This window comes from Haliaeetus albicilla, chromosome 2 (genome assembly GCF_947461875.1).
Source record: "Haliaeetus albicilla chromosome 2, bHalAlb1.1, whole genome shotgun sequence".
NCBI classification, from domain to species: Eukaryota; Metazoa; Chordata; class Aves; order Accipitriformes; family Accipitridae; genus Haliaeetus; species Haliaeetus albicilla.
In genome coordinates, this window is record NC_091484.1 from 33,712,946 (window position 1) to 33,727,227 (window position 14,282).

General features: G+C 41.9%; 2 protein-coding genes across 2 annotated transcripts in view; both read left to right on the top strand.

The window, feature by feature from the left end:
- EAF1 (ELL associated factor 1) overlaps positions 1-14,282 on the top strand; it is a 172,655-nt gene that overhangs the window by 151,411 nt on the left and 6,962 nt on the right. The window lies entirely within an intron of this gene.
- ZNRF2 (zinc and ring finger 2) overlaps positions 1-14,282 on the top strand; it is a 64,493-nt gene that overhangs the window by 43,249 nt on the left and 6,962 nt on the right. The window contains exons 3-4 of the mRNA XM_069770351.1: positions 12,606-12,711; positions 13,461-13,538. Coding sequence (XP_069626452.1) covers positions 12,606-12,711; positions 13,461-13,518 — 164 coding nt within the window. The 3' untranslated portion in view covers positions 13,519-13,538. The remainder of the gene's footprint in view (positions 1-12,605; positions 12,712-13,460; positions 13,539-14,282) is intronic.

The window sequence follows — 14,282 nt, forward strand, 5'->3', positions numbered from 1 at the left end:
AAATTGATGCCATTTGCTTTAAAACTTAAAGGAAGGTTTATTGGTGGGGATTGTTTGGGGTTTTTTTTTCCCTCTTGAAATTAAAGACACATATACTCAGTATCTTACTGGGATAGTAAAAACCTGTAGATACCTGTTAGCGCCAGAAATACTCTATCTCTATGCTTGCTGGAACAAATTACAATACTGGATTATGGGTTAGCGTAGAGCAGAAAAATTGAGATACCATCAAATTGAGTCGGAGTTTTCAGAGTTGTCAGAACTTTTTGCATTCAGATATGTTTTGCATTCCATCTATATTGCAAGGATAATCGCATTTAAAATAGGAATAGCTTGTAAAAAGCAGTCTGTCTGCTGTGAGCAGAAAAGACAGACAAGTAAAAATGATGCAGTGATTTATATCTCTGTCCTGTGTATGCATGTTGACACCAGACACTCAGTTTAAACTTGGAGAAGGCTGACCTTGAGCCTGCTGGGAAAAGCACCCTGTAGGCCTAGCACCTGGCACTGGGGTTAATAAGCCAGACTTTATGCACACTGAGTTTTGGCACCAGTGTTTTCATTGTGTGTTGCTCAGTAATGCATCGTGTCTTCCCTAAGAATAGTATCTTAGTCAGACACACCTGTTTTCCTCCCCTCCTTCTGTTTCGAGCTTAGGCTTATAGATTCATCTTTCGTGCCATCTTCCTTAGTGCTCCCTATGCATTCATTTTGCATCAGATCAAACAAAACTCCTCTGCAAGCTTGCAAAGAAATGAGTCAGTTATTCGGCCAGTGTTAAAAGACTGGAAAAAAGACTTGGCAAAACTCATTGTGCTCAGGGCACCTGTAGGAAGCCTGGAATAGGAACTTGAAGAAGGGCAAAGTGAACAAAACACTGAAGCAAATCCTACATCCAACTTCAAAACAAATCACCATTAAAGTAACCCATGTTGCCCAGAGTAATAGGATAGCTAACTGCATCTGAGCTGCTTCTCTTCATTCCCTCTCTGCCTCTGCTCTTCAGGGTCACTATTGCCCTACCCTTTCCTTCCATGAAGGTTTCTAATGCACCTGCTTCACATACGTTGTGTTAGGTGAGAGTTCTCATAGATTTCATTAGGCCAGCATGTCCCCATCACACTCTCAATTTATTGCAGACCATTACTAGAATGAAACTTCTTAATTGAAAATTATTACAAAGCAATATCTCTGGCTTCTGACTATGGTTTCAGTGATGGTGAATGGTTGAAGCCTTGCCATTTGGAAAAACTGTGTTCTGCAATCTTTTTTGTCTCCTTTCATGTTGGGGATAAAATAAGCTTAGTCACTTCAAAAAGCTGCGAAAGCAAGAGGGATTTCCTAACCTCAGTAGGGATCCTTTTGTACAGTCACATCAAAATCCTGCACTTGCAAGATCTTTTCCAATTTAGGTCTTTCCTTCAGCTTGATCGGAGACAACCATCTTCTGTTGTACCTACTCTTCCACATTCATGCTCTCCTTTACTTTCCCAGTCTTTGTGAACACTGTTGGTGGTAACATCCACTGTTGATTTGGAAAAGTTGCTTATTTTAACAGACTTGCAGCATCATAGTTAAGTCTTCCTTCTGACTGTAAAGCAATTTGAAAAGAACTGTCTCTGCACAGTATATGAAAGGAATTCTTCACCTTCCTCCTGATACAGTGGTATCTTTTCCTCATTAAATCATTAACTCAAATTCCCAAGTAATTTAATACCAGAAGAAGCTTCTGTAGATAAATAAATACTCTTGGGGTTTTATGCCTGGTTAGTTGTGGTGGGGTTTTTTTTTTTTTTTTGGGTTTTTTTGCTTTGGTTTTTTTTTTTTTACCTTTGGTAAAGAAGTCATCTGCTATGCAAGGCAAGCTGGACTTCAGGCCTCTCTCATTTTTCTTGAGTGTGCCCCTCTTGATGACGAGACTTAATATCTGCTCGTTGCTCAGGGGGAAACTGTATGGTTCAGCCACCTTTGGACTGGATCTCTGGATTGCAATCCCAAGTTCTCAACAGGCCTAAATTGATTTTTCATCTATCATTGCAGTTTCTTAGTGCTGGTACAGATTGGCAGGTACGTATAAGTAGCCCTTAAATATTTTGCTTTGTTTTACTCCTCAAAGATAAGAAGTATTGTTTAGCAGAGAATAAAAATGATAAAAGAGCTGCATGTGTGGATCCCATGCTGGTATTCTTCTTTCTTGCCTGCTTCTGTAAGTTTCCTTCATCACAGCTATCTCCAGCTCCCTGTAAGAAACAATTCTCTCTAACTGCAGTGGACTCTATCAGCAATAGGTGCTGGTTGCCCCTGGCCATTTACTCAACCACTCCTTCTTTTGTAGCATATTTGTGGTGTAAGATCCTCTTTGATGGTAAACTCAGCCTTGAGAAGTATAAATCATTCTTACCCATGGAACCAAGGGGAGGTATTCCCCAAGTGATAGTTCCTTACACTGTTTCCTAAGGAGTCTTATTTTGCTGCTGTTTTGTTTCTTGTGGGTTTGCCCCCTTGCATGCTACTTTTGATTTAACTCCTGACATTCAAGATTAATACCTGATAACCTGCAAGGTCATGTAATATTGATTAAAAACCAAGAAAACAGCCTAAAGGCAGCTTCCTTGTTTCATGCGCTGCAATAAGCAGCTTTTGTTTCAGATGGTATGTGCTGGGGTATACCATTCATGATGTGGTTTTACGGTGGGGTGCTAGTCTGGTGCTGCTGCATTCAAGGCTTCTTCACCCAGTTGCCTCCTGATGAGACAATATTTAGAAGTATTTTCATCTCCCAGGAACTGTGTTTCTGAAGGAAGGGGAGAAGCCTTGGGACAAACACAGCATGCTAAGGAAGACTATTCAAGAACAAGTTACCCCTTGGGTCATTCAAAACACAAATATACATCAGTTCAATTGGAATGATTAGTACAGGATGGGTAAGGCTGGCACGAAGTCTCTTTACATTATGTTTGGAGGACAAGACTGTTTATTTGTGGTTCATTTGTGAACAGGTGCAGCTCTTTGGCCTGTATTTAGACTAAAATTTGACAGTTTAAGGACATGGTACTTACAGATGTGGTGAATGGAACTTATCTTTAGAAGTCTGTGCAACAGGAGAAAGTTGTTTAGCTATCTTGAGGTGATTTAACGTTCAAGGGCATCTCAAACTGCAAGCAGACTGATTAAACAAGTTGGAAAGACTGTAGCCTAAGCAGAAGTTTCAGAGTTAATCAGATAATTGTCTCTGTATCGAGAGCAAATCTTGAATCACTGTGGAAACGCATAGTCACTCTGGCAATAAATCTCAAGACAGCAGCACAAGATGTTTCATGTCCAATTGGGTTGATAAAATTTATCTTGTATGAGTACATATTTCACCCCAATGCTGTCTACCAGAAGTATAAATACAGACTGAGAAAGTTGGTACACTGATCACTATAGCATACGAGTGGCTATGGATATTGTTGCTCAGAAGTGAAGAGCTTTATTTCTGAGGTTACTTAGCCTTTTTTTCAAAGCCTAGCTCTTCCCTGGGAGTCCTGGGATGCAAACTTGACTTTGTCTATAAGCAAGGTGTCTTAATTGGTCATTGTAAGAAAGCTGTGTTACTTAAACTTGGGATTTAATTTTTTTTTTTTTTTTTTTTTTTGCAGAACTGTAGCTTGTATTAACACCATGTATCTTAAAGTTGCAGATAGATGTCCATTGTGGCTACTGAAGCAGACCTCTTTACAAAAGAACTGTTTCCCTCAGTGCACAAATCCCTCTCTCCTCTGCATTGTTTAGTTTACCTAATTAGAACGGTATCCAGGTAGCTAGGACTATACAGGCTTTTATACTCATCCTGCTCCCTAAAATGTATTTGTATCACTACTATTTCAGTTTTTACCTTTATTCAACAAAAAGCGAGTGTTTTTTCTCTACCATACACCTGATCATTATCTATCTGAACAGGAAGCTTCTAGCTATTTCTCAGAATTAGCTTCTGAAAGCTGAGAATGTCCCACAAAAATCTAAATCCAGTTCTTCAAATGTTGGGTTAGCTGAGAAACAATGAAACTTCTGCAGCCCAGTGTTGCGATACAAGTATTGCCACTTAGGCCTTATTCTGCCAGTATTTTTCCTGTGCGACTTTCACTTTGTTTTGTGAGCTCCCTCTCCTTTACCTTTGTGTTTTAAGAGGAGGGAGCACCAAAGACTGTAGGTAATGTTTGTGCAGGAAGTCTTTCATGATGGGTATCTGTTTGTATATAGATATCTCAGTCTTGGACCAACACTGAGCAAGGTGAGAGGGAAGGGGAAAACAAGGATACTGCTTGGACTTTGAATAGGAAATTGTAACAGGCTGCTGTGTTGTGTTGCAAGGGGTGAAGAGTGAGATGCCAAACACCACCGCCCCCAATTCATCAAATGCTTTGTCATTATTTGAGGAAGCATCACATTTGTTGTAGCTGGTTAGTTTGCTTTAGAGAGGTTATGTTTTTATGTATTGTGGTGGGAAAGGTGTTTTTAGATTGCTTAAGTTCTAGGTATTACCACGCAAGTCGTGCAATGGTGTTTGGGGTTATTGTGCCTGTCGGAAGTGTGCGAAAAGTTGTGACATGTGCTTGTTTGATTAGCATACAGATATTAGTTTTTTTCAGCAGTATAAAAGGGACTTTGGATTGAAGTTAGTCAGGAGAGCTGAATTCTGAATATTCAGATGCTCAACTTTCTTGTATTGTGAATCCTGAAAACCACTTAGCTGTGGTTCAGGTAAAAACACTAGATGTTAAAAATCTTCCCTTTTGCATCTGATCTAGAGGAGGTTGCTTGTATTAGAGCAATAAGATATGTTTCTGGTCAGAAACCCACTGCTTCTTCAGAAGGTATGTTCCTCACTGAGGGCAGTGCAATTTTAGCTTCTGGCTGTGAAGGCGAAGTCTTCATAGGTGAACCAAGCTAATGGCTTTAGCTCTGCCTTGCTCAATCTGCTGATAGACCCTGTAGGTTGGAAAGCTCTGAGTGGCAAAATAAGCATCTTCTGCAGTGACAACTGAATGATCTTCCTCCTGATATTGAGGCCTCTGAGCACTAACGAATCAGTTCTCTTTCAGTGTATTTCTGCCTCAATTTCTGAGCAGCCGCGGAGGGCTGAACTGGTCATCAAAGAATGATCCCTAGCTGCAGCATGCTGAATCAAGGATGTTCCTTTTGTGGCAGCCAGAATACTGAAAAACAGGTGGAATGCCAAAGAAACTGCTTGCTCTCCTAGTGCTTAGGATGGAGTAGGAGAGAAAGGTTTTGCTTGCAGCCAGCACCAGGTTGCAGAGACAGTTACTGAGCTACATGAGAGAAGCACACCCTGCATAATGGTCCCTTTTTCTTCCATTCCAATATCTACTTCTCCCAAGGATATTAACCCCAAATAAGAAGGCTGTCCATATTACTTGTATCAGATAGTGGCTAATAATGTTAATCTCTTCCTCCTTTCTCCAATGCCTGCATTGCAACAGTAAATGAAATGAGATGATGGGGGTTAGGAGGAGTGGTAGAAAAAGTAGATCTAGAGAGAATGGTATTTTGGGAAAAATGGGTGTGAAGAAGACAAAAGCATAGTAGGAAATAGTTGGAAAGGAATGGAGAGGGAGAAAAACAGATGCGGCCAAAACTGGAAAGATTTAGTAAATCAAGTCAGTAACATTTGATAAGAGTATGTTGATCACATACGCACATACTTGCTGCTACTGAATAAGTTACCTGTGGAACATGCAGGTCCTTCTTGTCTACTTGTTTTTGTAACAGTGTAAGGAAAAACTTTGGATCGTCCCAGAAGGTGATACCAGTAAAAGTATAGAATAAATTCTGCAAAGTGGATGAATTCATGCGATACATGTGTGTATTGGCTTTGCGTGGCAAGGTTTTGGTAGCGGGGGGGGGGTTACAGGGGTGGCTTCTGTAAGAAGCGGCTGGAAGCTTCCCCTATGTCCGACAGAGCCAATACCAGCCGGCTCTACGACGGACCTGCCACTGGCCAAGGCCGAGCCAATCAGTGATAGTGGTAACGCCTCTGTGATAACAATTTTAGGAAGGGAAAAAAAGTTGGGACAGACAGAAATGGCAGCCGGAGAGAGGAGTGAGAACATGTAAGAGAAACAGCCCTGCAGACACCCAGGTCAGTGAAGAAGGAGGGGGAGGAGATGCTCCAGGCGCCGGAGCAGAGATTCCCCTGCAGCCCCTGGTGAAGACCATGGTGAGGCAGGCTGTCCCCCTGCAGCCCATGGAGGTCCACGGTGGAGCAGATATCCACCTGCAGCCCATGGAAGACCCCATGCCAGAGCAGGTGGGTGCCTGCAGGAGGCTGCGACCCTGTGGGAAGCCTGTGCTGGAGCAGGCTTCTGGCAGGACCTGTGGCCCCGTGGAGAGAGGAGCCCACGCTGGAGCAGGTTTTCTGGCAGGACTCGTGACCCCATGGGGGACCCATGCTGGAGCAGTGTGCTCCTGAAGGACTGCATGCCATGGAAGGGACCCATGCTGGAGCAGTTCGTGAAGAACTGCAGCCTGTGGGAAGGACCCACGTTGGAGAAGTTCATGGAGCAGGGGAAGAGTGTGATGAGTCCTGCCCCTGAGGATGATGAAGCGGCAGAAAATAATGTGTGATGAACTGACTGTAAACCCCATTCCACATCTCCCTGCGCCGCTGGGGGGGGGGTTGGTAGAGAATCTGGGAGTGAAGTTGTGCCTGGGAAGAAGGGAGGGGTGGAGGGAAGGTGTTCTGAGATTTGGTTTTATTTCTCATTACCCTCCTCTGGTTGATTTTTAATAAATTGAGTTAATTTTCCCCAAGCTGAGTCTGTTTTGCCTGTGATGGTAATTGGTGAGTGATCTCTCCTGTCCTTATCTTGACCCACCAGCCCTTTGTTATATTTTTTTCTCCCCTGTCCAGCTGAGGAGGGGGAGTGATGGAATGGCTTTGGTGGGCACCTGGCGTCCAGCCAGGGTCAACCCACCACAGTGTGAAGAAATATGTTGGCTTCTAGATGTCTAGAGCTTGTTGTACTCCATTTAAAAACAAAAACACTCTCTAGTACTTAACTGAGAGAATTTTTAGTAATCAGCAACAAAAATTAATGAATGTGTAACAGATATATAGTAATATGTACTATTTAATGAAGTTTCACCAGTATTTTTTAACCTCTTATGGCTCTTGTTTTACCAATTTTAGTGCTGATAAGATACTGTTCAGAAGGTATGTTCTGATTAAGTTTCAGTCATATTCCTGAAAGGGTGCACTTTTGTGGTGTCCTTCACTGTTAAGCTGGCTGCAGTGGCAGCTTCCACAGACACTTAAGCTTTCAAGTTTTAGACGAAATATAGATATTTTGAAAAATTGTCATGTGGATTAGATCAAAGGTCTTTCTAACTTGGTGTTCTGTTTCCAGTGAATGCCTAAAGAGAAATAAAATGCTCCAGCTATAAAGTGATATCTTCCCAAAATACTATTGCCGTCTCTGTGATTTGTGACTTGGGTTTTCCTGAGCCTAGGGCTACATCTACCTGTGTTTTAAACAGAAAAACAAAAAGCAGTAGCACAGATTTTAATGACTTAATTGATAAGGTATGTATTGCATGTGCTTCTGCAATCTTCAGTTTAAAGACAGGCTGTTTCATCACAGGTGTTGCCTATGATTTTAACCATGGCTGAGTTGGTGGCTTTGATAGTTGTTGGATATATTTTTCAAAAGTTCTAGAAGAAGTTTTAAATTGGTAAAGTATGTGCAAAATTGCCAGGATGATTGTATTTTAATTCAGTACTACCTATTTTGCTATAAATGCAGGAGCGGAGTAGAATTCATTAGTTAAGAAAAAAGCAGAATTTTAGGAGGAAAAATTACTGACAACCAAGTTAAAACAGTAGTAGGATTAACCAGGGATAGAGGAGGAAGAAGTATGTGAGCAGACACAGGAAGGAAATACTATGCTCTTTTGGCAGATTTCATCTTTGACACCAGTCTTTGGCTAGTGAGTACTTGTTCAAATGGCTGGGAAAGTGGAGGAGTGTTTACCTCCTATTTGGTGCAAGACAGATGGATGTGGGGGTGTGGTGAGTGTTTGTGTATGCACCCACGTGTGGGCGAAATGGAAAAATGTGGCCTCTGCTTATTTCCTCTTCCCACTTTCATTTAGGTAGTACACTCATATAAATGTTTTAATCATAACATTGATGAAATCTCAAACTGTTCTTTTTTTTTTAAGAGAAAAGAGAAAAATAAGAATAATAATATGTATCTGCTGAATCACTCCACTGCAGGAAAATATGAAAACAAAAAAATTGTTTGGACTGCAGTGGTTCTGTGCAAAATGATTTACACATTTTTCCGTAACACATACATTTCAAAGTCAGTGTTAAATGGCCCTTAAACTGACTTCCATCTGGTATAAGCCAGTGTTGGTACAGGAGAGTGCTGTATGAAACGAGTAGAGAACAAATTCTGACCGGATCCAGGTCTAACAGGTTTTTTCACTCCTTTTTCTTTATCTGGGATTGATGGTGCAAATCACCTAAAATGGTCAAAAGGGAGTGTTGTGGTTTAAGCCCAGCACGAAGCTGGTTGCTCACTCCTCCCCATCACCCTGGCCCTGGTGGGATGGGGAGGAGAAAATATAAAGAAAAGCTCGTGGGTCAAGACAAGGATAGGGAGGGATCACTCACCACTTATGGTCACAGGCAAAAGACAGGCTCAACTTGGATAAAAAAACAAAATCAATTTAATTTACTACCACTCAAATCAAAACAAGGATAGTGAGAAATAAACCCAAATCTTAAAACACCTTCCCCCACCCCTCCCTCATTCCCAGCTCAACTCTGCTCCCGGTTTTCTCTCCCTCCTCCCCCCCAGCAGTGCAGGGTGGTGGGGAATGGGGGTTGGGGTCAGTTCATCACACACCTTGTCTCTGCTGCTCCTTCCTCCTCAGGGGGAGGACTCCTCACTCTTCCCTGCTCCAGCGTGGGGACCCTCCCATGGGAGACAGTCCTCCATGAACTTCTCTAGTGTGAGCCCTTCCCACAGGCTGCAATCCTTCACGAACTGCTCCAGTGTGGGTCCCTCCCATGGGCTGCCGTCCTTCAGGCACAGACTGCTCCAGTGTGGGCTTTCCCGCGGAGTCACGGCCATCTTTGGGGGCACCCCCCTGCGCTGGTGTGGGGTCCTCCCCGGGCTGCAGGTGGGCATCTGCTCCCCCACTCCCCTCCACAGGCTGGGGGGGACAGCCTGCCGTCTCACCACGGGCTGCAGGGGCATCCCCTCCTCCTCCCCTCCTTCTTTCACTGCCCTTGCTGTCTGCACAGGGGTTTCTCACATCCCACTCCCCTCTATGCTGCAGGTTTCCCTTCTTAAATATTTTATCCCAGAGGTGCTACCACCATCACTGATGGGCTCAGCCTGGGCCAGGGGGGGTCTGACTTGGAGCCGGGGAAGCTTCTAGCAGCTTCTCACAGGAGCCACCCCTTCAGCCCTCCCATGCTCCCAAAACCCTGCCACACAAACCCAAAACAGGAGTCAGACCGAAAGTGTCATAGGTCCAAGAAGGATTTGGTTTTGCTGTTGTTGCTCTACATGTGTAATCAATTATGAGCATAATTACATAGGTTTGGAGTCTGTTAACATGCAGTGCCAAATTGCACATGGGCATTTATAGCAGTTGGGTATTTTGTACTAATTCCTTCAGTATTTATGTTTTTCTCTTGCACAAGAGCTTGGTAGGATTCGGAAGGTTAACATAAGAAGTAGGGAATGCCAAGTCCTCGTCATTTCGGAGGAAGAGGAGCACTGAAATCTGCTAACAAACTCTCTTCTGCAGGGGTGGCAGAACTCCACGGTGTTTCTGAGGCCCCGTCCATGCCAGCTGTCGTCAGTGTTCACACCAGCTCCCTCTGGCATGACTAGGCAAAGCCTGATGTGTTCCCGGTGGCTCAGCCTGGGGTGAAGCCAGGGAGGGTGGCAAGCTGTTTGCCTGGGACTTGTGCAGTAGGGCTGGTATTGGCAAGAGGGAGACTAATGGTAGTTGGGGAGAGTATGGGAGTACTGGAGGGAAGAAGAGGAGTCTCAGACACTTATGCCAGGGCTGGTGGGAGATACAAATGTTTAAATTGGCATCTTGCCCTAATGTTAGCCAAAAGGTGCAGAACCTTGTTAAATTGCTCAGTGGGAGTTCAGACCCAGGCGTTGTTCAGTCTTGGGAGTGAACAATAAGCTAGATGTACAAGAGGGAATGATGAGAAAGCAGTTCACAGGAATGTTTTCTTTTATAAATTTTATTTTTATTGGACGGCATTTTAATTTTTGTCACAAAAGCTTGACTAAATGCTTCCCTCTTGAGAGTGCTGAGGGAGGGAGGCTGGGGTTTAATTCGCTGGAGGTATCTTAGTGCCATTTTGTTTTGGATACCAGCTGCTGATCTGATAGAGTGACTTCATGGAAAAAATGACTTTTATTAAGCATGCTCTGTGTATATGATACATGCTTGAATTTCTAATGGCGCTTCTTCCTGCAACCTAACTGTGGGAAGAGCGTAGATCTGCTCATAGGACTTTTGGCAAAGTACTTGTGCAAAGACATGGTCTGGGAGGGTAGTATCTTTTTATTGAAAAAGCCAAAACAAACGCAAACCAACAACCTCAAGGAAGAATTTATCCTTAGCACCCTCTTCTGGGCAAGTTCTTAGTGTCAGGATTTTGTAATGACAGATAAGAAGAGTTCTTAAGATCTTTTGTATTGTTTAAATTGCTTTGTCTCTTAGGTACCTCTGATGTTCTTGGAAGTTTACAGCTTCTGATAGAACAACAGAAACAATTTTTTAATACAATGCCTACCAATAAAGTTACTGTGTGTAAAATACATTTTTTTTATTTTCTTCATTGTGGTAGATATATATTGGTGTTTTTCTTTAAAAAATATTTTTCTTTGTAACAGTTCACGTCATGTTAGATATTCTTCACATAGCCTTATGAAGATGCTACACACGTGACATTACAGTATTTTTAGCATAACCAATGAATATAGCAGAGACTGAAATAAGCACTGTTTTAGAAACCCAAGCACCTGCAAGACAGCTTGCTGTCATTCTAAGCAAAACAAGGTAGACCTAATTTAATTTCACTTTTTGGTGCCATGAGAGCTTTTTTAGTTGTCTCCTTGTCATTTTCTGTGTGTTTGGAATGCCATAGTGATGAGTATTGGAGCCACTGGAGAGAAGAGCATAGAGCTGGTGGTTTCTCAGTCAAACCTGGGAACTGTATCCTCCATAAACAGTCCCTTTAGGCTCCTTTTGGTTAAAAAGGGGAAGCTTTTCTCACGAAACTGTGGAAATTTGAACATGCGGACTTTACTTAGCCAAGCGTGCACCTTTCTGATCTGCCAGAGTTTGCCACCTTCATTGCTACATGGTCCCTTGTTGGGAATGCTCTGTGCACTGTGTGAGGTCACATCGAACTGGGACTTTTAACCTACTTGTGGCAAATGGGGCCTTACATGATCTCCTGTTTTGCTTTGTGCTAGGACTGAATTCTGCATCCCACATTCTGGCTAAGAGAAGTATCCAAGAGAGAAGGTTTTTATTAAAAATAATGTATTTCCCCAGAAACTTCTGTGTGAAAGCCACCTCTTGTGCATTCCTAGTAACATTACTTTGTCCTCCTTTGTTATGGGACTTGGTAATGCTGCAGAAAATTCAGTATCTCCAGGAATTTAGGGAGAGTTAGAGCTATACAGTGCTGATCTTTCCCTGATGGAAAACTCCCACTCCTATTGATAACAGTTGCATACTTTACACTTAGGAAAAGGTGGATGGGATGTGGTAGAACATGCTGACATGGTGAGAAGAGGGAGGTTGAAGGTGTGAAATATGAGTACTGGCAAGGCTGGTAAAAGAAAGCCAGATGTATAGAAGAGAGATGAGTAGGAGAGTAGAAAAAGCAAATAATAGGCTAAGTGTTTAGAAGTTAAGAAGATCTTTACCTAGTTAATTACCTGCAGTGTTATGTCCAGAGAAATGTTATGTTCAGGCTTGAACCTAACCTACATAGTGAAAACCGAGCACGGGGAAGAAGGTACAGCTAGGAAAAACCCACCCAGCATGAATCCTCAAAGCCCCGGAGGCATTACGTACCATCTGTATGAAGAACCCAACTTCTCCAATCTTAGCTCTTGGGGTCATCAGCACAGTGTGTGTCTGCTGTGGCTGCGTGGTTCAGAGTGCAGGTTTCTGAGGTCAGATCAGAGCAGCCTGTGTGGTGGAGTATGGTTCAGCTGGGAGAGTATAAACTCCAAAGGGATACTAGCTGTTGATTATGGCTACCCCTCTTCTCCACATGGGTGTCTTCCTACAGGACTTCATTTTGAGCTACAGCAGTGTTGTTCAGGCAAGAAACTGAATCATAACCATATTTTAATTTGAGCTGCCAAGAGGTCTCTCATCAGGAATCTTCAGTCAGCTGGTGCGTGACTGATCCTCACCTTGACAGGGCTTTCTGCAGGACAAGCAGTATCTTCTGTAGCTGTCCTTGATGTTCTGAATAAAGAACATTTTTCTTGTAGTAGCCTGCTTTTTAACCATTTAACCTTGTGCTCTTTCTTCAGAGGATGTGCTGAGTAAAGATGCTGGGGAGTGTGCAATATGCCTGGAAGAGCTGCAGCAAGGAGATACTATAGCACGGCTGCCTTGCCTCTGCATATATCATAAAGGGCAAGTATTCCTTAGGATGCATAAAATTCCAGACGGTTGCATTTATTGGGTAACTCCTCTAAGGGCTGCTTAAAGGAGCACTAAAACTTAGTTGCTTTTTACATTTAAAAAACAAACAAACAACAAAGAAACAACGGCAGCAACCCTAAAGATGTTTTTAAAATGGTATCTTTCTGCATCTCCACCAATGTATTTGAAGTCAGTTTTCCCTACTATAGTCTTCTCATGCTTGCATGAAAAGCCCACAGGAAAAATAAGGCAAAATCACCTGTATGGGGAAGGAGTGCACATCATGGCTAGGGAGCTTAGGTTGTGCGTACTGTAAGTTTTGTCAAATACTAATAGACTTGGCGGGGAGAGGGGAGAACACTTTTTAAACCTGTTTCATATTTGTTTTCACAAGTGTCTGTAACTACAGGACGTAAAATGTCAGTGAATGATATAAGCAAGATGATAGCGTTAGTAGTGAAGTAACCTGTGTATAAAAGCCGGATAGTAACTTGTAAAATGCTTGCTTAGAAAATTTTAACACTTCAGAAATATAGTTTTTCAAGTGTTTGATATCCAAACATTACTGTGGTTTGGGGTTATTAAATTTTCCAATGATGTGTGTGTATACATATATTTCTTTGTATAATATAAAATCCTACTAGTCATTGAAATTATGAGAAACCAATTTATATTCATATCTTACTGCTAAATGTTACTGAGATACTCAATTGTTTTAATTTTTGTCTTGCATCCAACAGCTGCATAGATGAATGGTTTGAAGTAAATAGATCTTGCCCTGAGCATCCATCAGATTAAGACGAGATTCATGGTTTTAGGTAATATTTATTTTTAGACATGCACATTTCAATAATAAATATCTTGATTATCTGAAATAATTCTTTATGCTATTTTTGAATTTGTGAATTTGCTACTGTGTCTCAGAACTGCAGTATTAATTAATAAATATTGACGTATATTGCAATATGTAAAAGGTTTCTGCATCCTTAAATGGCATGGTCCAAAATGATGTATTCCAGTTTTGGTACTGGAAAGTGGCAAGTCAGTGCCAATAAAGCTTTAGCATTAACTTTTAAAGGGTATTTTTTTCCATGGAAATGAAACAAAATTAAAATAATACAGTTGTGTAATTTTGGATTATTCCATGAGTACTGGCATTTATTTCTGACGGAAAGCTTTTGGAATCATAAGAAAAAGTTGAAACTAGGTATTTTCAAACTCACTTGCATGTTAATGCATTCCAGAATGCTTAAAATATATAAATAAATAAATAAGCACGTTTCTATCCATCCCGTCTCACAGAGGTTCACATTTTTCCAGCTTGTGTTTTGTGTTAATGATTGTAGATCTGCAGTCAGTGTCAACGGTTTAAAGGATAGGTTTATTCTTTTAGTTGACTAGTTCGAAAACTTTATCTTGCATTAAACTGCTACCCTTAAGCATTGCAAAACATACCAACAGTCATCATAATTCTTAGAGAAATGGAGATACCTGAAATTCTGGCTGGTAGCTGAGGATTTGGTTTTGTTGTTCTGATGGAAATTAAAAAAAAACAAAAACAA